Below are 21,707 nucleotides of genomic sequence, written 5' to 3'. Positions count from 1 at the left end.
GTAGTCGCAGCTCGACTCGTCCTGTTCAAGACGCTCCCACGATCCTTTCCCAGGCCAGGTGGATCTGCCCACGGGTGGTCGTGCGGCGCCCGAAAGTGGACGACGAAAGAGGACAGGCCAGGTGGGTCTCATGTAGAGGGACACCACCGTGCTTTTGCTGCTCCCGCAATTTCTGGCGTCGCCTGCAGCTACGTCCTTATTTCCCATGGATTTTTCCGCAAGGTGCTCCTCCCACAGCCACACTAACCAAGTAGGCACCTGATGACCAGGGGCCCGGCCATAGACAGCATCCTGGAGTGAGATGTCCTCTACTGCGCGCGCAACGGCCCGAGACAACCGACGACGGGAACCGACGGTGGAACTCCCGTGCACCTATCACCTATCACAGCCGCCCCATGCGGCCAATCGCACGTATAATTCCTCCAGTACCGTCATCCCACTCTGATATCAGCCGCCAGCGGCAGCAACAAACACGACAGAAACAAAACCACCTTCCATCGCAAGACTAAGGCCGGCGGGTCGAAGACTCTTAGCCGCTCACAGTGGCGTCGACCTTCGCCTTGGGCCGGATGACAGGCCCAAAAGAGCATGAGCGAGAGCCGTCCAACACTTTTTTTTCCGAAACACGGCGTTTACCCCTGGGACGCGATGCGTGCACAACCGGTTGGCGGCGTCTCAGCTGGGCGACGCACCCACCGGGCGTCCTGCGCGCTGTTTGCGACGGATTTTGATTTCCAAGCGTAGCGAAGAGACACCAGCCCAACTGTCGCCAGCAGCCGTGTAAGGATAGGGTTGGAGTATATGAACAACATGGATGCGTCAGAAAGTGCCCCCTTCCTGCCCCAAGTTTCTATACTGCGTCTATCCCCCGGCCGCCTGTAGCAGTACCGGACCAATTTCTCCTCTCCGCTACAACTTCGCTTCTCCACATTGTTTCATTTGCTTCTCGGTCAATTCCTTCATTCTCTTTTGACGCCCGACAGTCCAGTCCAATCCAGTCCTTGAAGCACAAAGAGAAAGATGAAGTTTAGCAAACTGTCCTTCAGCGCCGCCGCGCTGCTACTGCCGGGCCTCGCGCACGCCTACGCCAAGCCAGGCGCCTGCTCAGGCACCTGCGTCAACACCCACGACCCATCCGTCATCCGCCGCGACAGCGACGGAACCTACTTCCGCTTCTCGACCGGCGGCAAAATCGCCGTGCACACGGCGCCCTCGCTCGAAGGCTCATGGACATACCTAGGCGCGGCGATCCCAGCGGGCTCCAGCATCGACCTGACCGGCAACGACGACCTGTGGGCGCCGGACGTGGCCAAAGTCGGCGACACATACTACCTGTACTACAGCGTGTCGAGCTTCGGATCGCAGGACAGCGCCATCGGCGTGGCCACGTCGAGCGACCTCGAGACGTGGACGGACCTGGGCAGCACGGGCATCCGCAGCAGCAGCAGCAAGTCATACAACGCCATCGACCCCAACCTCATCAAGGCCGACGGCACGTATTATCTGACCTTCGGCTCCTTCTGGAAGGACATCTATCAGGTTAAGATGGAGGCCACGCCGACCGCTGCCACCGGCTCCGCGGCGCAAATTGCATACGACCCCGTCACGACAGCAGAAGAGGGCCCGTTTGTCTTCAAGAATGGCAACTACTACTACCTCTTCTACAGCAAGGGCCAGTGCTGTGGCTACGATTCGAGCAAGCCGGCCGCCGGCAAGGAGTACAAGATCATGGTGTGCCGCAGCAGAACGGCGACGGGAGGCTTCGTCGACCAGGACGGCACCTCGTGCACCGAGGGCGGCGGAACCGTCGTCCTCGAGAGCCACGACAACGTCTACGGTCCCGGCGGCCAGGGCGTCTACGATGACCCGACTCATGGCCCCGTTTTGTATTACCACTATGGTGAGTCTGGCCCTCTCGTTCTTGCTATGCTGCTTTATCTGATCAGATTACGCAGTCGATACCACGATTGGCTATGCCGATGGCGACAAGCATTTTGGCTGGAACAAGATCGACTTCTCGAGCGGCTGGCCCGTCGTCTAAATGCGCGAGACGGGGATGGCGAGAGGGAGGCGCGCGGTCAGGATGAGACGCGACACGACGAGAGCATACGAGCATCAGGAGCGGCACGTCTTGCAAATTTCCTTCGTTGTATATGTTTTCGGCTATTTCATGCATTCATGACTTTACTTTGATTTGCTTTGCTTTCAGTAGCGTGATGTCCATGTCTCGTGCCTTGTTTGCAAGTCAGTAGCGAATAGCATAACCACTCAGTGTGCTGGCAGGGGCGTGTTGTGTCGGGGATGCTTCAAGCGTTCTTGAGGCACTGGACCGGACGGATGTCATGGACCCTTTATTTGTGGATTAGTATCGCTAGGAAGCCCCTGAAGTACCAGGCTCTACTTCTTCCACGCGGTCCACTCGCCCCAGAAATGCAGCCTAGCAACTTTCTGGTGTGTTGTAGTGGTCTTGTATATGGAGCACAAGCTTGCAGTATGGTCTTGTTGAGAAGAGAATGCGGCACGCTGATCAAATTGTGCGCGGGATTCTGTGACGCGATATGGAAGCATAAGGGGCACGTGTAGACAGGTGTTGGGGTGCAATGTCGCGTAGTCTTAGACAGTGGCTGGTGGGGGAATGACGACTGACTTTCGCTAACCTTTGCACACGACATGGAGAATTCAGGGACGTGGGATTAGAGACTAGTTACATCAGAGCCAAAAAGTTCATTCAGAGACTTCAGTGGAGGAGCGCGATGGCAAAAGTGTACAAGACCGGCGTATCAAGGGGCATCTTGGGATAATAGTATGTGGCGTCATCGCCCAAAGCAAAAGGTGGAAGAGAAAAAAGGAGCAAAAAACAAAAAGTCAGGGGCTTAGCTAGGGAATCGAACAAGGACCTCTGGACAGTGCAGGCCACTGTACCCCGTGTGGTAAATTGGGTGAGTAAGAGCGAGCACCAAGGTATTATATGCTTAGTCTGGCAACCTTTTGCGAACCCTTCTTGGAATAATACCTCTCCTTGTACCGGTGCGCCCGAGTAGTCTGCCATCACGGCAGGTCCGATCGAATCGTCCGTTAGCCAGCTGCCGAGCTAGGAGGGCCGCGTTTTTGGTTTATATAGTAACCGAGTATGCTCAACCATCTGGCCCGCACAGCACCTTGTGCACACAGAATGGCTCTCCGATCAAGGGCCCCAGCACTCCTTATCCCCGTAGGTCGCTCCAGTCTGCTAAAAACCACGCCCTAGTCTGTTGGTGGTGGAGTGCGAGGAATAATCGCAACATACACGTGACGTCCACGATATGACGTGCAAGCTCGCAACCCAACACTGTAAGGAAGCAATTAGCACAGTCTGCACAGGAATTCGTCATCATCCATTGGTGATATACCTTTACTCCTTCCACCGACTTGCGCACTAGCACGACCCATTCTGGTACAACGCATCCACTTCCGAGTACGTTGATCCCCTGCGGGCACGCTCCGGATGCAAATGAACAACAGCAGGCCCCTCACCAACGCTCGCTTTGGCAATCTTGGTCGCCATGGCCAGCAACTGCTTAGTCTTCTCCGCCGCGACACGCGCCGTCTTGGCGATTGAGGGCGCAACGGCGTCGCGGAGGAGCTCGAGAGAATTGCGGCGCTTTTGCTGCTGCTGCTGCTGCTGCTGCTGCTGCTGTTGCTTTTGTAGACGATCGCTCCTCCGCAACTGGCCTGGGTTTGTCTTTTGTCGCGCCATTAGTGTGTGTCTGAGGGATCAGATTGCAGGGACGTGTGAGTGTTGGCTCGTGATCGGTGGACCCGACACAGACGACGGGGTCAATGAATGAGATGTCCGCGGACTGCACTCGACAGGACAATGCTCATATACCGCGGGCCTCGATGACGTGCACAAAGGATCGCAACCAGATGGCCTTTGAATAAGATGGAAAGATTAGGCGCGTACCCCGGTCTGCGGGATCTGTTTGAATCTCAATTGGTAGTCAACTGATCAATCCGGCGACGTTTGCGGGGAGTTGACAAGATATGCCAATGCTTCCCAATTGAGAACAAAGATTGTGCGGACGCCTCGCAATCTGCGTCGACGTCACTCGTGCATGGCAGAAGATAGGAGTGCGGTACAGCCAGCGTGACTACAGGTGTGAGACGTAAACCGACAACATGTTTCTGCCCTATCTCTTGTACGGGGTAGCAGCCATTATGGGAAACTTCGCGGTACCAACGCTGGCACACTTCGATGTCAACAGCACGCAGAATCTCTTCGTCTATTTTGCACAGTCCTCAGGCCGTAATGCGAGCCTCTCCGCTCTCTGCAGCAATGCAGCCATCGACGTTGTCATCCTTGGATTCGTTCGGAGCTTCACGGACACGGCCGGATATCCGACAGTCGACTTTGGCCCGTGGGCTTGCAGTGACACAAGACCGTCCAACGCGACAGTGGCTCCGGGCTTGGCCGTGTGTTCGGAGCTTGGTCGGCAAGTGAGTAAGTGTCAGGAGTTGGGCAAGAAGGTTTATGTGAGCATCGGCGGCGCTACATCAAACACGTCGTTTGGGATCGGTATCGAAGGACGCCAGGCAGCCGAAGAGGCGGCAAAGTCGATGTGGGAACTCTTTGGAGAGGGAACGACAGTGCCGTATTTGCGCCCTCTAGGTCGCAATGTCGTCGTCGACGGTTTTGACATAGGTAACTCATCTTTGAGCAAGACGAAGTTTGACAACAGACTGACTGAGCAACCATTACAGACCACGAAGTCGGCTCTCCTGCCAACTACGACACCTTCGTGTCAGCTCTGCACTCTTACCTTGCATCTGCGTCCAAGCCCATGTACATCTCCGCCGCCCCGACCTGCGCTACGACCACTCGAACCATCTCTGGAGCAGCTCTGGCCGTCGTTGACTTCATTTTCATCCGCTTCTACAACAAGGCCTCGTGCTCGCTCGGCACCCCGGCGTTCCGCAGCTCGTTGCGGAACTGGTATGAGGACCTCGTTCCATCGCCTCTATCGCCACGGCCCAAGGTCATGCTGGGAGGATTGAGCTTCGACAACAACAATCTAGGGTTCGTGTTGCCGGAAAGCTTTGGTGACGCAATCAGACTGGCTAGGCGGCCGGATTTGCTGCGCTGGAACGAGGCCAAGTTTGGAGGAGTGATGCTTTGGGATGGCCCGAGGGGTTTGGATGTCAAAGCGGAGAATGGACTGGATTTTTTGGCCTACACCAAAGCTGTCTTGGCGGAGGGGTAAGAGCCTAGGGCGAAGCGCGCGGCTATTGAGTTTGATGATGAAGACTCTGGTAGAGTGGCGTCGGTCAAGGTTGGCGGTTGGAGAGTGGATTGCGTCTTGCCATTCTCATCCAGGAGACAAACAAGTTCTTTGCGAAATTTTTCTTTTGCTGCCAGCTGAGTTTCAAACAAAGCACTGGCTTTGTTGCACCGTCGCTCCGTCGATCTCGCGCATTCCTCGCGTTTCACACACTGACCGGTGTGATGAGAACACTTGACAGCTCGATTGACTTGGTTCAGAGTGGAAAAGCATGTTGCGATATTGGATATGAGGGATTGAGAGATGACAAGATGCGGGCTGGAATGGTGCTGTCGAGGGAGTGAGGTCAAAGTAGAGGTGGAGAGCTAACTACTTTCAGCTGCATAGGCGAGGCGGCTGTGAACAACTCCTGCCTGTCAACAACGAGGGAGCTTCCTTCGCCTTTGTTCATTGCGACCTCGAACTTTCAGAATGCACTCCATCAACAAACTCTATTTCCGCAATGAGAACGACCACGGGCCTCCCCCTTCGCTGCCTTTGCTGGCATCCCGGGGTGATTTTGTCTCCACATTTCTCTACGTGCCAATGCTTGGATTTGATGATCGATTCATTGTTTTGCGCGTGCTTTTGTTGATTTCGCGGAACTAATGTTTTTCTTTGTGTTTTCCGGAAACGGGATATTCTCCACACCACACTGCCTTCGCAGTGTCAGTGATGAGGACTACTCCAATGTATCTCGCTCATATGTACGGACGGAACGTGTGGTGTCTCATTGCGACGGCCACTCTATAACGGCCGAGATGCATTTATGAGTAATTTGGCAGGTGTTGATGACATCAACTCCAACGCTGCCGCAGAAACAGATTTTACCCCGCAAGTCTCGTCTACGTCCTGTGTTATCGACAATGTTGCGCAACAGCCAGGCCTGGATGTTGCATCGACCGAGCAAGTTATGTTCGAAGCGAACGGCGCTCCCAGAAGTTCGGCATCGAGCTGGATCACCATCGAGCCATCAACTGCTCGAGTATCTGCGGGACAATCAACATCAAGCCTTGTCTCGGACCTTTCTTCAACCCTCACTGTTCTTGAAGATTTTCCAACCGAACACGTCGCATATCCAGTACGGGCAACCAGGAGCGCGGCATCAAGCTGGGCGACTATCGAGACTCCTCCAGACCCTGAGAGCTCGAACAAGCACCACGAGAATGATCGCGCGATTAGAACAACCGTGTGCCCGGTGCCGACATACTTGCACAAAAGTCTCAGAGACATTCAGCCTACGCCAACACCCTCAATCGTGTCTTCCGTCTACTTCGACGTGGAGATGGCTGCGAGTGCCAATGAATCAGCTCGGCCAAGCTTCGACTCGTATTCCACGGCACCGTCCACCAGACCTTCACTACCCACCGTCTCCTTCGTCACTTGCGCAAAAGATGGACTTTCGCGTACAAACACACTTCACAGTACCATCACCAGCAAAGAAAGTCAAGGAGGATATGTTACAGCGCAGGAAGATGCCGAAGACGAAAAACCGGAGAAGGAGCGAGTCCGACTGGAGGACACGGTTGAAGGATGCGGATATCCTGAGATCCCAGACCCCGAGGACCCTGCCCGAATGCTCGGACCCAAGGACCTACGCAACCAACGCATCTTTTTCTTCAGCGTGATCCTCTGCCTCAACATTGGCATGGCCATGGTGGCTCTGTTCGCCAACCAGGGAATGGTTGTTTTCTGCTTCATTCTGTTCATCAAAAGCAAAGACTTTCTTTCTGTCATTATATCAGCAGTCGGCCTTCTCATCAGAAAAATTTACCGTTTCTTCAAGCCTCTTCCACCTGTCCCCACGCAGTGGATTCTCACACTCATTCCTGCCTACTCCGAGAGCGAGGAGCAAATTGTCAAGACCATCTACTCGCTTCGCGACAACGATGTCGAGCCGCATCGTCAAGTCATGGTTGTCTTGCTTGATGGCAGGCCGCGTGATGTACGCAGCCACATGACCCGCTTTGTGCGTGAGTTTCAGAGGCCGTACATCTCGCTGAAGCACAAAAGAGGTGTGCTCAAGATCACAGCGGGATTCATGGAGGACGTTCCTGTCATTGTGATTGAGAAGCTGAAGAACAGCGGTGAGAAGAGCTGCCATTGATCCAGAGCATTTTCAAAAACAGAGATACTAATGCAAACCAATGTCCAGGTAAAAAGGATTCACTCATTCTGTGTCACGATCTTTTCAATGTGCCGCGCCACAACATTCCGCTATACACGCGACTTTTGAGGAAGGAACTCTGGACAGACATTCTGCCCAGGTTGACAGAAGGCCAGAATTTCAAGGACTTTGACATGGTCTTTTGTACAGATGCCGACTCGACCATCTACAAAGGGGCAGTGGCAAGTCTGGCAAACGCTCTCGCAAGGGACAAGAATGCCATTGCGGCTTGCGGTCTGGTACTGGTTGAGCTAGAGCCAGGTTTCGAGTGGTCCTTCTGGAACTTGTATCAGCAATTCCAGGTAAGTCTTCTCCTACAACAGCGCCACGGACTCTTGTGCAGACTTGAATGTAGGCGGCAATCATGAACTGACAGATCATAGTACACCTTTGGACAGTACGTTCGCAGGCGAGCAGAAGGCTTCATAGGCAAAGTTACTTGCCTGCCGGGTTGCATCACCATGATCGCCGTTCGCGAGGAAATGGCTGGCGCTATTCGAAAGTATGCCGAGCCCATTACCATTTACCCGGTCATCCATCATCAAGTACAATATCTCGTAAGTCTCTGTAAGTCTTGTTTTTCGTTCAAGTCTGCTGATAGTTCAGGGAACTGACCGTCGGCTCACCTACTCGATGCTGTCTCAAGGCAAGAAACTACACACTCTCTTCGTTCCGGAGGCTGTTAGTGAGACAGTTGCACCGCAATCTCTGCAGCATTATTTGTCCCAGAGACGACGATGGGGCTCCAACGCGTACTTCAACAACTACTTCTACTGGATGGGCGAAAAGGTATGACTACGAAGTAGACTCTCTACATGTGGCCAATTGACGTTGCCGCAGATGATAGTCATTACCCGCATTGCAGCCTCCATAGAAGTCGTCCGGCTTTCCATGGTTTACTACCGCATCTTCAACACCTCGCTTTTCCTCAAAGGTCTAACGGAAGGCGTAACATTCATGGAGCTCCTGCCGCTGATCATAGTCAGCCAGCTGCCAACCATGTGGTTCATGTTCTGCGTCTTCTTTCTGGAGCATGAGTTGCGGAAGCGAGCGCACAAACTCGTCATTGGCTTTTGCATCAACAAGATTATCAGCCCATTCATCTCCCTTACCGTTTTCACAAAGGTAGCCAAGAATTTGGGGAGCCAAGGTATGTTTGTTCCCGGTCGCACTTTTCCCAGTACGCAGATACAAAGACTTTTCCCGCATTCTGTCGCAAGCCAATTTGAACAATGAAGCTGACCCGACCGAATTGCAGTGTGGGGAATGTCGGGTGTGACTGCCTCATCGGCTCCAGCTGCGACGTCGGTGGCAGAACAAGAGGCGGACAAGCTGGAAGCAGAGAAGAAAGCAGAAGAAGGTCTGGCAGGCCTGCAACCGTCAGAATCAGAGGGGGAAAATGCGCATCAAACAGAAGTCATGTAGAAAGAAAGTTATGCAATGTTTTGCTCAAGGGTCATCACTTTGCTCTCTGTCCAGTGGACGAGACAAAATAAATTTTCAAACTGTCAACAATCCAGAAAACAATTGACTTTAAACAAAGAAATCCAATCACTTGAATTCCTGCACCTTGATCTTGTCCGTCTGCAATTTTTCAACGACGCCAAAATCCACGCCCGCCTGCCGCATGCAAACAGCGACGGCGTCAAAGTTCTCCTCGAGATACTTCGGGTTCCACGAGGCATCATCAAGCTTCTCCATCCAGTCGACGGCCTCGTGCTGGACGAGAGGGTCGTAAAATGCGAGGCGGCGACATCCCATCTTGTGCAGGCGCTCGGCAAAAGAAATACCGGGCGAGCACGACAACACCGACTGGCCGGGCTTGAAACCAAGCCCGACGACTAGAATGCGCGGGAGGTGGTCCGCAGACGCTGAGCTGGTGCGGCGATGGAAGCTTTTTGCCTTGGTGCCGGGGCGCTTCCACATCTGCGCCGTTGCCTTTTCCAGAACGGGGAGGTTCTTGTTGTTGGCAAAGAGGTAGAAGGGGTTGACTGGGATGCAGTGACCACCAACGCCGAGGCCAGGCGAAAAAGACGTGTAGCCGTACGGCTTGCTGCTAGCCGCACGAATCATCTCGTCCGGGTCGACGCCGTGGCTGCGGGCGGCGTCGGCCATCTCATTGACGTACGCAATGTTGACCATACGGTAGCAGTTTTCGAAGAGCTTGGTCATTTCGGCCGTCTCAGGTGATGAGACGGGCACGACGTGGTCGAAAACTTGACCATAGAGGCTTTGGATGAGGTTCAGTGCCTTAGGCGTCAAGCCCGAGACGAGCTTGGGGATGGCCTTTGCGGTGGGAGCGACACGTCCTGGGTCGACGCGCTCTGGCGACATGCCGCAGTGGTAATTGTCCTGATAGGCGGCGAAGAGCTGGCGCGTTGTCCCAACGCACACGGAGGATTCGAGGACGATGGCTGCGCCAGGCCGCGCGCATCCCATGACCATGCTGACGGCGGAGAGGAGGTGAGACAGATTAACTGAGCGGTCCTCTTTGAGCAAAGTCGGTACGGAGATGAGGTAGTGCGTTGCTCGGCCCAGCTGCTCCTTGTCGGCCGTGAGGGTGACGTTGGGCAAGTCTTTGAACGCCCACTTCAGCTCGTCGATGCGCTTTTGCGAAATGTCGAAACCAATGGACTTGAAGACATGGCCGAACTCGCGGAGTAGCGATTCGCCCACGAAACCGACGCCAACGACGCAGACGCAGGGCTCGATCTTTCGAATGTCGATTGACTCCCCCCGCGGAGTAACACGCCCCAGAGCCGGCGTGATCTCATTTGAGCGGTTGCGGCGGTGCGTATAAGGCATGATATTTTGACGGCAAGGAAACGAAGCCTTGCCAAAGACCAGACAGTGACACTATACTAATGACAGACTGAACGGAGCACCCTGGAGCCTTCGACACGCCAGATCAAAGTGATCTATATAGCTGCTCCGGATGCAGTGAAGATCTCGTCTTGCCCGTTTGGTAAAGCCTTTGCCGAGTCCAAACCTTGGCAGCGTGCTTTCATGTTAGATCTGGAGGGAAGGCCAGGAGATTGAAGCGCGTAGAACAAGAGAGGTGGAGATCGTGTTCTGCCACATTCAATACCGGCAAGGCGAGATGGAGACGCATTCAGGTGCCATCAAAGACTTGAAAATGTCGTGATTGGGCCGTGGTGTTCGAAGAACAGATCGTCAGGTCGTCTGCGTAGTGGTGTCGTGGGTTTCTTTGGAGCCGCGTAGTGATGCCAGAGGGTCCAGAAATCCCAAAACAAGAGAGTTGAATGATAATATGCTCAACTCTGAGCACGAGAACCCAAGCGAGGTCATTGACCTGGGCAAAAGGGAAAGCTGAAGAGGAGAAAATTGACAAAAACGGGTTTTCAAACGGCTTGGGTCGTCTATTCCTGCCCAGGAGAAGACGCACAAAGAGCGCCAGTTGTTTAGACTTGGGATTTGTTCCTGCATGAACAACGTACGTCAGCGCTAGAGCCCAACCCCAAAGAAAATCCTCAGACGAGTTTTGGAAAACTCGCGACCCAACAGACAGACGGCCTGTACCGGATGACAGGTACCGATCAATGGAGACAACAATTACATGCAAAGAAAGAGGAGCGAATTCGAAGCGTTCATTGTCGCTGTCCGTTCACGGATCAAGTGGCTTCGCGCCAGGTCGGCTGGACGTCTTTATGAGAGCCACGGACCCATCGCATATTGAGGTATCTCAAGCCTTCTGCGTTGTTTTTTGCTCCGGGGGCTGGGACCTAGAACTCGACCACTTGCCGCTCATCGCATCATGAGACTTGCTTCCTTTCTCGTATGGGCGGCTGGCGCATTTTGCGCCGGCGCCCAGACTACTGCGACATCGACTAGCACTGCCATGGGCCGCGGGAGTGATAGTGCGCTGGCATCATCGTCGCCATCGGCATCATCGAGCAGCCCCAGTTCCGCACGCCTGAAGAACTCGACCGTCGCGGCACCAGTCGCCACTGTAACAGAGACGGTGGCTCTGAGTCTCGTCCTCGACATTCTAGACATGTCGGTGCGGGTTGTGACCTCTTCGTCCAAGTCGTCATCCAAGAAGAGCAGCACCTCGACCAAGAATTCGTCCAGCTCCTCCAAGCGATCCAGCTCGACTTCCGCCTGCTCGACTGTTGTCACGACTTCCCCTGCGTGCTGCGCTGCTGCTGTTGCGCCGCCACCCGCGGTGTCCAACGTCACGCTGACTACGACCGTCACGAATATCCAGGCTTCAACCGTTCACAACACCACGTCCGCCGTTAAAGCGTCGAGCAGCTTCAATTCGACGACAGTCAAAACGACTATCTCCTCGTCGGGGTGATGATAAGTCCGAAAAGACGCTGAGTACCCCGTGCTCTAAATATAGCGTCGCTACAAGTCTTGGGAAGAAACATGCGTGCTGGGTGGTAATGTGGTGCGGTTGGGGGCCCCATGGTGGCGAGGGAGGGTGGGCTGATTTTGGAAGCTTCCACTTGTAGCTAAGAAGAGTGCGGGTTGCGAATGGACATAAACAATGATTGGACTTGCAGTCGAACATGTCAATAACGTGACGCGGGCGATTGAGCCCGCCTGTCGAATTCGAGTGCGGGTGAATGTCGATCAGCTTGCCAACAACGTAGGCGTACAGCACAGCCGCAGCAGCTAGAGGCTCAATAAGGGTCCACGTTCGGTGGAGCTGCGGGATCGGGTAAAGGAGGCTGGTGTTGTTTTCGCATCAGTGGGATCCCGGGCCGCGCCAAGGGCACCAAGTCGATACCGTTCTGACGAATGACCATATCACGAGAAAACATGTACCGGAGGAACAGTCGTCGTTTTGTCTTTTGCGTGAAAGGTGGTCTTGATGTTTTGATCGGCTTGCATAATGACAGTTCATTGTCATTTCCTTCATTTTATCGCGCCAAAGAGGCTGAACGGTGTAGCCGCACCATGTATGTGACCGGGTTTCGCAGGACAATGGTGTTGCATGAGCCCGAGAACCAGGGATCAGCTTTGGGCTCAAGTAGGCCTTGGCTTGGCTGGGCCCAAGGCGGCGTGCACAGCGCGGGAAGAGAAAGGTAGTTCGCAGTTAGCAGCGGTCAATCCACATTAGAGTTGACAGATTTCCCGGTTCGAGGGCTGGTGTTAGTGGCCCTGTCAAAGCTTGGCTACAACGTTCTTTTGCACTGCACTGCACATGGTCCATCTCTTTTCCTCCTTTTCCCTTTTGCAAACACTCGAGAGAAAAGGATTCCTGAAGCGTCTAGGGACTGGAGTACTTGATCAAAAGTCGCCGTTTCGTCAGCTCAGCGCCCAGGCCCAAGTGACAGCTGGATGACGGGCGCACCTGAGCTGGAGCCAAGCAAAGCTTGTCTACGCGATGTGCACAGGGTTTTGGCGCAGGACACGGAGCATCCCAGCGCGGCTTCTTTGCACAGTGCTGCTGTAAATAGCGACAACAGTTGCCCGTTTCGGCAAACACGATGGCCTGGCGGCTCTGTTTCATTCCCATCAGCCCTGCTGCTGAATCCTTGACAGCGGCCCGAATCTCGTCTCTTCACCTCGGGACCTGATCTTCCTCTCTGCCGGACCACCATCTTGCCCTGCAGACATGGCCTTGCAGGCTTGTTGCCAGTACGCCAGCCTGCTGTTTGATGCCCACTGGTGCTCTGATCCTGGAAAGACTTTTTTCGGCCAGATGTGGCCCTGCCCTGCGCGTAAATGTACAAGCATCGAAGGCCTGTATTACTTCCTGGATCAGAGGAAATTGGACATCCAGTCGAGTTTTTTTTAAAACGCTGTTGCCGTCGGTGGCGAGGCTGCTTCAATAGCTTTGTCCCTCGCTTGTTGATACTGCACATAGTGAGGCTGTCCGACGGTTCCTCTCGTGTATCGTACCGTGGATCTGAACATGTTTCTCTTTCGTTTGAGTGCATGCCTTTTGGCGCTGTGCTCCTTCTCGCTCGCGGCCTCGCTACTCCCTCGCTCAAATGATGTCACGAACGGTCTTTCATCGCAGTCTTCAGGAGGACTTGTGTCGAGGACCCTGAAGCAAATCAAATCCTCTTTCAAACTCAAGTTGGACCTTCCGGTGCCTCAGTTGGGATGTCTTTTTTCCAGTCATTCGCGGTACTGCTGGAAAGACCAGTACAATATCTTGACCGACTTTGACCAAGACTTCCCCGACGAATCCAATGTCGTGGAGTACCATCTAGAAATCACCAACATTACACTGGCGCCAGATGGATTTGAGCGCCTGGTGCTGGCAGTCAACGGACAGTATCCGGGTCCCGTACTTCAGGCTGGTACGTCCTCTAGGGCTTCCCTGACCAATAGAAGCTGACGACAAGCAGACTGGGGCGACACAATGGTGGTCCACGTCAAGAACTCCATGCAAGACAACGGAACAAGCATCCATTTCCACGGTCTTCGGCAGTTGAATACAAACGGATATGACGGAGTAAATGGCCTGACCGAGTGTATGAACCCTAGATGCGTCTTGTCCAGCATCAGCACTGACAAACAATCAAAGGTCCAATTGCGCCAGGAGATTCCAGGACTTACAGATTCAAGTGCTCGCAATATGGAACGAGCTGGTACCACAGTCACTTCACGGCGCAGTACGGCGATGGCGTCGTTGGCGCCATTGTCATCAGGGGTCCCGCCAATGAAGACTATGACGTCGATTTGGGATCGTATATGCTGACTGATTGGTACCACACGCCCGTCGGTACGCTCAACTGGCGCTCGATCCATAGCAACCTGGGGACTGGGCCGCCAACAGCCGACAACGGGCTCATCAATGGGACAATGGTCAACCCAGACGGGCCTGGCGGTTCCTACAACAGTATAACTGTTCAGCGGGGCCAGAGATATTTGCTGCGCGTCATCAACTCGGGCGTCAACGATTTCATGCACTTTTCGATTGACAACCATATCATGACGGTGATATCAGCCGATTTCACCCCCATTACGCCCTTCGACACCTCGTACATCTCGCTCGGCGTGGGCCAGCGTTACGACGTCATTTTCGAGGCGAACCAAGATGGTGACGCATTTTGGATCCGCTACGACCCGGATCGGACGTGTACGCGCAACCGCAACGCAGGCAATATTAAAGCCATTCTGAGCTATGGCGGCGACGGCGGCGAGCCGAACACCCAACGGCACAGCGACATCCCCGAGGGCTGCAGCGACATGCAAAATTTGGTGCCTCGCGTTGCTAATCAGGTGTCACAAGAAGGTTTGCTGGAGTCGATTCGCTCGCTCGAGTTGGACGCTGGTGTAGTGCAGACCAACGACGGCCAGCTCTTCCACTGGTACCTGGACGGCACTGCCATGCGCATTGACTGGGGCCGTCCGACAATGCAGTACGTGATTGACGGCGACTTCAACTTTCCTCGCGAGATCAACCTCATCGAGCTACCGCAGAGGGACAGGTGGTACTATTTCGTCATCCAGGAGGCACCCGAGTTAAACATTACCATACCTCATCCTATCCATCTGCATGGTAAGTTTAGTGGTTGACGTCGAATTCATTTGCTTCAAAGATGCTGACAATTTCTAGGCCACGACTTTTACCTCTTGGGCGTTGGAACAGGGCAATGGGATCGCTCGTTGGCCGGCCTGCAATTTGACAACCCCATTCGTCGAGACACGGCAATGCTGCCAGGCCAGGGATACATGATCATGGCATTCCCAGCCGACAATCCCGGCGCGTGGTTAATGCACTGCCATATCGGTGAGTAAAATCGTTCATAGCAGTTTGGATTGACACTGACACGATGAACAGCCTGGCATGTGGGGCAAGGCTTCAGCTTGCAGTTCCTCGAACAGCGGGATCGGGTACTCAGCACGCTTGGAGACAGAGGAGAATATGAACGAATCTGCGCCGGGTGGAACGACTATTACAGAAATTCGGTGTACCGCCAGGAGGACTCGGGTTTGTAAACGGAAAGAGGAAAGCGGAAGAGATACTAGGGCTGACGGATTCCTGCGGATTTGTCTTTGTGTTATGGGTCGGGTCAAAGATACCTTCACGCTGAATTCTTGAAAACAAGTCGAAATGCATGTGATAAACGGCGCGCGGCGGACAATATTCCAAGCATTAATACCATTTGATCAAACTTTCTTGATCCCTTTACTGGTGATAGGTCGATGCTGGTGTAGCTCCCAAATCCAACGGAGCCGAGATGCTGACAGTGCTCTGTACAATGATGCTTTTGATTAATCTCGCTTGGACTGTTTCGTCGGTGACTGCTCCACGGGGACGTTCTTCTTCATCTTGGCCAACTTTCTCAAGGCGATTCCTAGAGCAAACAGGGAAGCGGTGACGATATCCAACACGTGAACTCCCCACCAAATGTGCTGTACGCCCAGACTGCACATTTCGACCTCGTACTGCCATTCGCCACGGCCTTGGTCGAACCAAATGCTGATGAGGCCAGCATAGCCTCCGTACTCGCCCATCATGCTTCGCAATGTGACTTCTCTGATGCCCGGCAAGTCGGCGTCGGCGGTGCGATTGCCAATCGACTCCCACCGCACGGCGTCCCATTGGCCGCCGCGGTGGTGGTGGTGGTACACGTCGCAGCCCGCGTGGTCGTGGCCTGTCACAATCATGCCGTTGCGGCCCATTCCCCGCGCCGGTGCAAACTCATTGCCACTGAGGCCAAAGAGACCTTCGAGGACTCCGCGCGACGCGTCCTCGGACAGATGGTTTTGTTCCTTGACGCCGCCGCCGTTGTCAAAGTAGGAGAAGAATGGACCGTCCACGCAAACACCCTCACGCTTGTGCAGGGGGATGTGCGTGAGGAGAAGCGTGAAATGGTCGCGCGACTCGACGGGCGAAGAGCGGGAAATGACGTCGTTGATAAAGTCGTACGTCTCCTTTTGCAGATTTCCGTCCTTTGCAGGGGCATCCAGATTCATGCTGTTGAGAACGACCACGCGCAATTCGGGCGCATTCGCGTCTGATTCGCTTGACGTCGTATTTGGCAGGCGAAAGACGGTCTGCCAATTGACCGGCCCAAAGTTACGCTCAAATCGTGCGATGCGGTTCTCGTCAACGTCTCCGGCGTACCCAATGTCGTGATTACCGGCAACGTTTATTATCCTCCGCGCCCACAGTGGATCTGCTCCAAGCTCTTGTGCGAGAGGCGCGGCAGTCATGGTGTCCTCGACGCGATGTCCATGCTGGAACACACGATTCCAAAATCGCCAACTACGCCATTCAAACTCCTCATCGTTTATCCATTGACTTCCCAGCAAGTCACCCAAGACCGCGACGTGTGTTGGCTGTGTCCACCAGTGCAGGGTGCGGTATATGTGGGCGAGGTAGTAGTCGTTGCCGAAGAGGTCAAGGCGCTTGCGGTAGCCCTTAAACAGGCGAGGAATGTCGTCGTTTACGAGCGCCGTGCCAGCCTGGCGTGCCGCGAGCAGCAGACCGAGCTCGTCGACATGGCTTCGAAAGTCGCGGAGACTGGAAAATGGCTCGTCCTTGGAGTCTGGCAACGACGTGTCGCCTTCGATTTGGGGGTCCCCTAAGGCCAAGAGTCGCAAAGGGGCCGGACGTGAATGTGGCGGCGCTGGGAAAGCGCAACCATGGAGTAGAGGGTACAGGTAGAGGTAAAGGGTGGCTAGCAGGGCGACAGATAGGAGGCTGCGGCCCAGACCGAGGGCAAAGTCATGGACTGGCATCGAGACATGGCCAAAGGTTGAAAGTTGAGCGGACATGCAGGGTCGCCCGAGGTTCTCTGGCGTCTTGCAGCCGTCCCGTTCGCCGTATTCGGCCGCAGCAATCTACGGCTCGCGCCGCGCGGACCAAACGCAGTACCTTGGTAGAAACCAAACAAAATACTACGCCGAAGTGAAACTTCACAAACGCGGAGGGAAAGGCTGAAATGTTTTCTATGAAACGTTTTGGATGATTTGTCCTTGAGAAGAGTGAAAAAGTCTACCGTTACAAATGATGCACCAAATCAAACGCCTCCATTTTTTCCTGTCCATGAATCACTGCTCAAAGTATGGTGCGAAATCTTTCACCGTGTCGCCAGGGAATCCGTCTGGGATATTTAATCGGTCCAACAGGCGGATTGGTCTCGCCTGTATCCGCCGAGAAAACATGTTGACATCTCGGAGCTCCATCTCCCAAACGTCGCCGACCTGGACTACATCGTCAATCCCAACTAACTTCGGCATATCCATGTGGACTTCGAGGGAGAATTCGGGCCAGACTGCTCCGACATACGGCGCGTCCTGAGCACTCATGTTGTAGACGATACCCTTTAAATTACGAGGGCAGTCCCACTCGCCGTGGTGGAGGCCTCGCTGGAATACATGCGACACCCACAGCTGGATGGCCATGCGTTTCGTCTTTGTGATAAGGCGCTCGCGGGGACTCATGCGCGTCAGAACGCTTGCCACGTAGTCCGAGGTGAAATGGAATTCCCTGTTTTTCTTCTTGTTCGTCAGATCAACGCCCTCGGCCTCTTGTCGCAGTGCTGACTCGATTTGCCAATGCACCATCATGTCGCCATAGCGGCGGAGCGGCGACGTGCATTTGGTATAGCCCGATAAACCCAGGACCTTGTGTGGAACAATCTTGGTGTCGACAATCGAGTAACCTGCCGACTTCATGAAGTTGCCCGCCCACACCATGGACGCATTTGGTCTTGTGTCGGCTTGCATGTCACCAAATTTTTGCAAAAGCTGATCCCGAGTATAGTTGTTTGGATTCTGCCGCGTCCCACGGTAAATGGTGGGGATGTTGCGGGCCGAACACCATGCGGCAGCGCTTTCTCCAGCAAGAAGCATCAACTCTTGAACGAGGAAGCCCGCGTCAGCTCCATGGTCAAACATGGACTCGGACGGAGTGACGGTCATTTTGATGACAGGATCACCTTCATAGAAGCGGGCACGATCACGAGACGGCAGGATCCATGGAAGCCCTGTCAGTTCGTACTTGTTGAACACCGAGATTTCAGGAGGCGATTGGTTGTAAGAGACACCACCAGCCTTTTGTCGCTTTTTCAAAAGGCTGTAGGCAATCTTGTGAATCTTCTTCAGCTCCATGACATGACGAGGCGTCAAGTCATTGAGTGACTTCATGTCCCTTGTGGAGGTTGGCGGCACTTCTCCGCCAACAATGACGTCGAAGATCCGTGTCGATTGTGCATCCGGGCTCAGCAGAGAAGCCAATGTTTCGGGGGTGATTGAGACCACATTGCGAATGAACCCATTTTGGATCTTGATGTCCTTGACAGCCGCATCCGGGCCCACTCGTGAGCTGATGGTCAGACAATTTGTGTTAGGACCGAGACTAAAGCTACCTTCGACCGCCCACTTCGGAAGCATGGCAAACGTCCTCTCGGGGAAGTATATGGACTCGGTCATGTGGGCAGCCATTTTCGCCATGGGCGAGTCGCTCTTCAAAAACGCCGTTGGATTAGCCACATGGACATGCACCCAGTGGTCATCAGACCCTGGAATGCTCTCCACAGATATTCCGTCGTCAATCTCTTCGGCGTGTGCAGAGTCGACACAAAAGACCGTCATGTCTCCCCAGTCTCTTCGCAGATCCTGCATTGAGTCTTCCCCGATCGCATTTGCGCGGCTTGGCTTCGACAGCCATCTGTACATGGCGTCCAATGGCTTCGAGTACTGAGCCGTCGGTACCAAGAGATGTGGGTCATACTTTGATCGATTTTCGAACGGTGGGATGACGCCAGTCTCTATAAGGAAAGAAAACGCCGTCTGGTGCTCCACCGTCTTAACCTTGTACATGCCTGAAGCGCCAACAAGGACGGGGGGTAAAGAAAGCATTTGCGTGGATCCAGATAGAGTATTTGACAGAGCGTAGGCCTCCAAGTAACGGATGAGCACACCATCTTCCTTTGTAAACTGCTCAGACTCGACAACTTTGAGGGCGGTCACCTGTTCGGTAATCTTGTGCTTGATCTTACTTGGCCCAGGTGACCCTCCGTCACTCGCCAAATGGGGATCACGGTCTTTGCGACTCTGTAATATGAGTCTGCGGGCCTTTTCAAGGTATTTTTGGACGTGGATGGCGCCCGGAAGCCTCTTCATCAACTCCTTCTCATCGGCTTGGCCGGTGGCCTTCTCCGCTTCATACTCCTGCCACTCACGAATCCACTCGCGAGCGGTCATGACCGAGTCCTTGAACTCTTGGGACACGATTTGATACATTCCAGTAAGGCGATGACTTCTCCTGTCTGTAAGGAAAGACATTTGGTGGTGGTTGATGCCTTTGCGGACGGCGTAAAGGTGTTCTGGCTGAGGACTTTTAATTCTCAGCAAGGTTTGGGTGATCCTTTGCAGTGAACCAAATCTCAAATCGGTCGGGTGAGACAGCAGCTGGTGTGCATTCTCCAACCTTGCAGCATTTTTGCGATAGATGTCATGTGCCTTTGTGGAAAAGTCTCTAAGCCTATCAAGGATCGGAGTCGACTCCTCGCGGGGTATGTTGACGGGATGGTCGAAGTCCACTTCAGCTGCCTTGGCGTTGACAAATTTCTCAGGGAGATATTTGAGCACAGGATCGATCACAGAGCGAGGCAGGAAGTTTGGAACGGCGAATTGGATCTTGACCTGGTTGACGTTGCCCCATTTGCCATCTTCGGCGAAAACCTGTATGAGCGACGCGTTGTTGGTGTATACGCGCATGATGACACCCAGAAGTGGATCGCGTTCTCCAATCCTAGTGATGTAGGTCAGTAAGTCGGGAACGACAGAATGACCAACAGGCGACACTCACAAGATTTCGACCATGTCACCGGGGTTGAAGTGCATTGCTCCGAACATATGCTCGACACCCTCGGCTGGCGCGGCCAAGTCTTGAGGCTCGTCTAGGTCCTCCTCGGTGACATTGGACTCGTGTTCGTCCTTGCCAGGAATTCCTGATTTGACCAAATTGCCGGGTCCTGTCGAGACTCCCGGATATGCCTGGAGACCGAGCTCGTCCAAAATATCTTTGTTCGGCACGCCGTATTCTTCTTGCCATCGGGTAAGGTATTCTCGAATAGCGAGTCCATCAGGTCTGAGCTCGGCTTTCATTTCGGGTTGGACGGACAGCTTCTGTCGAGACGTGTGAAAGCTGCGCGCACCAGAAGCAGTGCCAGGAGTAAAGCGGACGTCTGCATTGCGTATGTGTTCGGTCGCGCGATCCCTGTGACTGATAATCTGGGAGGAGAGCCGAGCTCTTTGGCCCGCATTGTAATTGGCAATGGTAGTCTGCGGACGACTTGGTGTCTTTCGTTCCGGGGGCGGCTTGGTCGAAGCGCTGGATGTAGTGCTGGCGAGGCGAGCGTTGCGCCCAATCAAGCAGGACGCGCAGAGGGGGGAGAGTTCATGATGACGAGCGAGGGGGTATTTCAGTGCAGCCCTGATTGCGGCAGAGGGCATGGCGGGAGTTGGGTGGAGAGAGGAATGGTTGTCGTGGCGTTAGGTGCAGGCAAAAAAAATGGTCAACGGCGACGGCGACGGGAGCTGCCTGAGGCGAGGCGTCGCGTCGGGTCGCGCCACAGCAGAGGCCCGAGCTCCACCCGCCGCGACAAATATCCTCGGCCTCTCCCTCGACTTCTCCCCATCACCTCCTCCATCAACAGCACAGCATACCTATCCCATGGACAACTACACACAACAGGTATGCTCCATCCCTCATCTCTCTTCTTCCTCGCATGATGAGATTCAACCAAAAATAGCATGTATTATCCGAGGCTATGCCTTTGTGGACCTTTCTTCACTTTCTGATTCCGTTCTGACCCTTTTGCTTTCCTGCTCGTCGCGTCAAGACAATTTCGCTGACCAGCCCATCTCTAGTGACAATGTCGACGTTCAAACTGCTCTACTTTGCTGCCGCTTCGACGTACACGGGCCGTGACCACGATGTCTTTACCGCCCCCGTCAAGGCCTCGGAGCTGTTTGCGCTGCTGGAGGAACGCTATCCTGGCATCACGCAAAAGGTCTTGACCACCTGCGCCGTGACTGTGAATTACAACTATGTCGACTTGGAGGATGCCGACGCCGCTCTGGTTCTCGGCCAAGGTGACGAGGTGGCTCTCATTCCTCCAGTTAGCTCTGGTTGAAGGCCTTGTGGTCCTCCGCCGTCTGAGCCTGCGCTAGACTGCAACTGTTCTTGTGCTCTTTTTTTTTTTTTTTTTTCTCACCGTGATTCCCCACTTTTACAACAAGAAGTAGTCGAATGGACAAAATTGAGCAAAATTGAGTGTGACAGGCATGGACATGGG

The 21,707-nt window shown here is 54.1% G+C and overlaps 9 protein-coding genes across 9 annotated transcripts; 6 read left to right on the top strand and 3 right to left on the bottom strand.

Moving 5' to 3' along the window:
• Positions 1–1,020: 1,020 nt before the first annotated feature.
• On the top strand, positions 1,021–2,041 carry IWZ02DRAFT_466780 (glycoside hydrolase family 43 protein; the record flags this gene model as incomplete). Its single annotated transcript, XM_066768518.1, has 2 exons — positions 1,021–1,900; positions 1,956–2,041. The coding sequence occupies 2 exons, from the start codon at positions 1,021–1,023 to the stop codon at positions 2,039–2,041; spliced, it is 966 nt and encodes a 321-aa protein (XP_066626685.1).
• Positions 2,042–4,197: 2,156 nt separating this feature from the next.
• Positions 4,198–5,240, top strand: IWZ02DRAFT_369525 (glycoside hydrolase superfamily; the record flags this gene model as incomplete). Its single annotated transcript, XM_066764441.1, has 2 exons — positions 4,198–4,681; positions 4,741–5,240. 2 exons carry the CDS (start codon positions 4,198–4,200, stop codon positions 5,238–5,240), a joined length of 984 nt encoding a protein of 327 aa, XP_066626684.1.
• A 1,342-nt stretch (positions 5,241–6,582) lies between these two features.
• Positions 6,583–8,889, top strand: IWZ02DRAFT_369767 (chitin synthase-domain-containing protein; the record flags this gene model as incomplete). Its single annotated transcript, XM_066764457.1, has 6 exons — positions 6,583–7,384; positions 7,453–7,766; positions 7,848–8,021; positions 8,071–8,253; positions 8,305–8,614; positions 8,723–8,889. 6 exons carry the CDS (start codon positions 6,583–6,585, stop codon positions 8,887–8,889), a joined length of 1,950 nt encoding a protein of 649 aa, XP_066626683.1.
• A 9-nt stretch (positions 8,890–8,898) lies between these two features.
• IWZ02DRAFT_422 (UDP-N-acetyl-D-mannosamine 6-dehydrogenase) lies at positions 8,899–10,754 on the bottom strand. Its single transcript, XM_066765855.1, has one exon. It carries the CDS (start codon positions 10,267–10,269, stop codon positions 9,016–9,018), a length of 1,254 nt encoding a protein of 417 aa, XP_066626682.1. The 5' UTR covers positions 10,270–10,754; the 3' UTR covers positions 8,899–9,015.
• Positions 10,755–12,008, top strand: IWZ02DRAFT_421 (uncharacterized protein). The gene has a single exon (XM_066765840.1). The coding sequence runs from the start codon at positions 11,240–11,242 to the stop codon at positions 11,783–11,785; it is 546 nt and encodes a 181-aa protein (XP_066626681.1). The 5' UTR covers positions 10,755–11,239; the 3' UTR covers positions 11,786–12,008.
• A 1,343-nt stretch (positions 12,009–13,351) lies between these two features.
• Positions 13,352–15,580, top strand: IWZ02DRAFT_503675 (laccase; the record flags this gene model as incomplete). The annotated part of the gene is made up of 6 exons (XM_066770344.1): positions 13,352–13,474; positions 13,541–13,745; positions 13,794–13,919; positions 13,973–14,950; positions 15,008–15,181; positions 15,233–15,580. The coding sequence occupies 6 exons, from the start codon at positions 13,352–13,354 to the stop codon at positions 15,388–15,390; spliced, it is 1,764 nt and encodes a 587-aa protein (XP_066626680.1). The 3' UTR covers positions 15,391–15,580.
• Positions 15,581–15,666: 86 nt separating this feature from the next.
• Positions 15,667–17,139, bottom strand: IWZ02DRAFT_428799 (uncharacterized protein; the record flags this gene model as incomplete). The annotated part of the gene is made up of 1 exon (XM_066765939.1): positions 15,667–17,139. One exon carries the CDS (start codon positions 17,137–17,139, stop codon positions 15,667–15,669), a length of 1,473 nt encoding a protein of 490 aa, XP_066626679.1.
• Positions 17,140–17,325: 186 nt separating this feature from the next.
• IWZ02DRAFT_438094 (uncharacterized protein) lies at positions 17,326–20,900 on the bottom strand. The gene is made up of 2 exons (XM_066766698.1): positions 20,219–20,900; positions 17,326–20,161 (listed from the first exon to the last, which is right to left on the bottom strand). The coding sequence occupies exons 1-2, from the start codon at positions 20,860–20,862 to the stop codon at positions 17,452–17,454; spliced, it is 3,354 nt and encodes a 1,117-aa protein (XP_066626678.1). The 5' UTR covers positions 20,863–20,900; the 3' UTR covers positions 17,326–17,451.
• Positions 20,901–20,996: 96 nt separating this feature from the next.
• IWZ02DRAFT_438093 (molybdopterin synthase small subunit CnxG) lies at positions 20,997–21,621 on the top strand. Its single transcript, XM_066766697.1, has one exon. It carries the CDS (start codon positions 21,285–21,287, stop codon positions 21,543–21,545), a length of 261 nt encoding a protein of 86 aa, XP_066626677.1. The 5' UTR covers positions 20,997–21,284; the 3' UTR covers positions 21,546–21,621.
• Positions 21,622–21,707: the final 86 nt, after the last annotated feature.

Source organism: Phyllosticta citriasiana (assembly GCF_038021145.1).
Source record: "Phyllosticta citriasiana strain CBS 120426 chromosome Unknown IWZ02scaffold_1, whole genome shotgun sequence".
Classification (NCBI taxonomy): Eukaryota; Fungi; Ascomycota; class Dothideomycetes; order Botryosphaeriales; family Phyllostictaceae; genus Phyllosticta; species Phyllosticta citriasiana.
The sequence above is the reverse complement of the archived record's forward strand: the minus strand, read 5'-3'. Positions and strand labels throughout refer to the sequence as shown.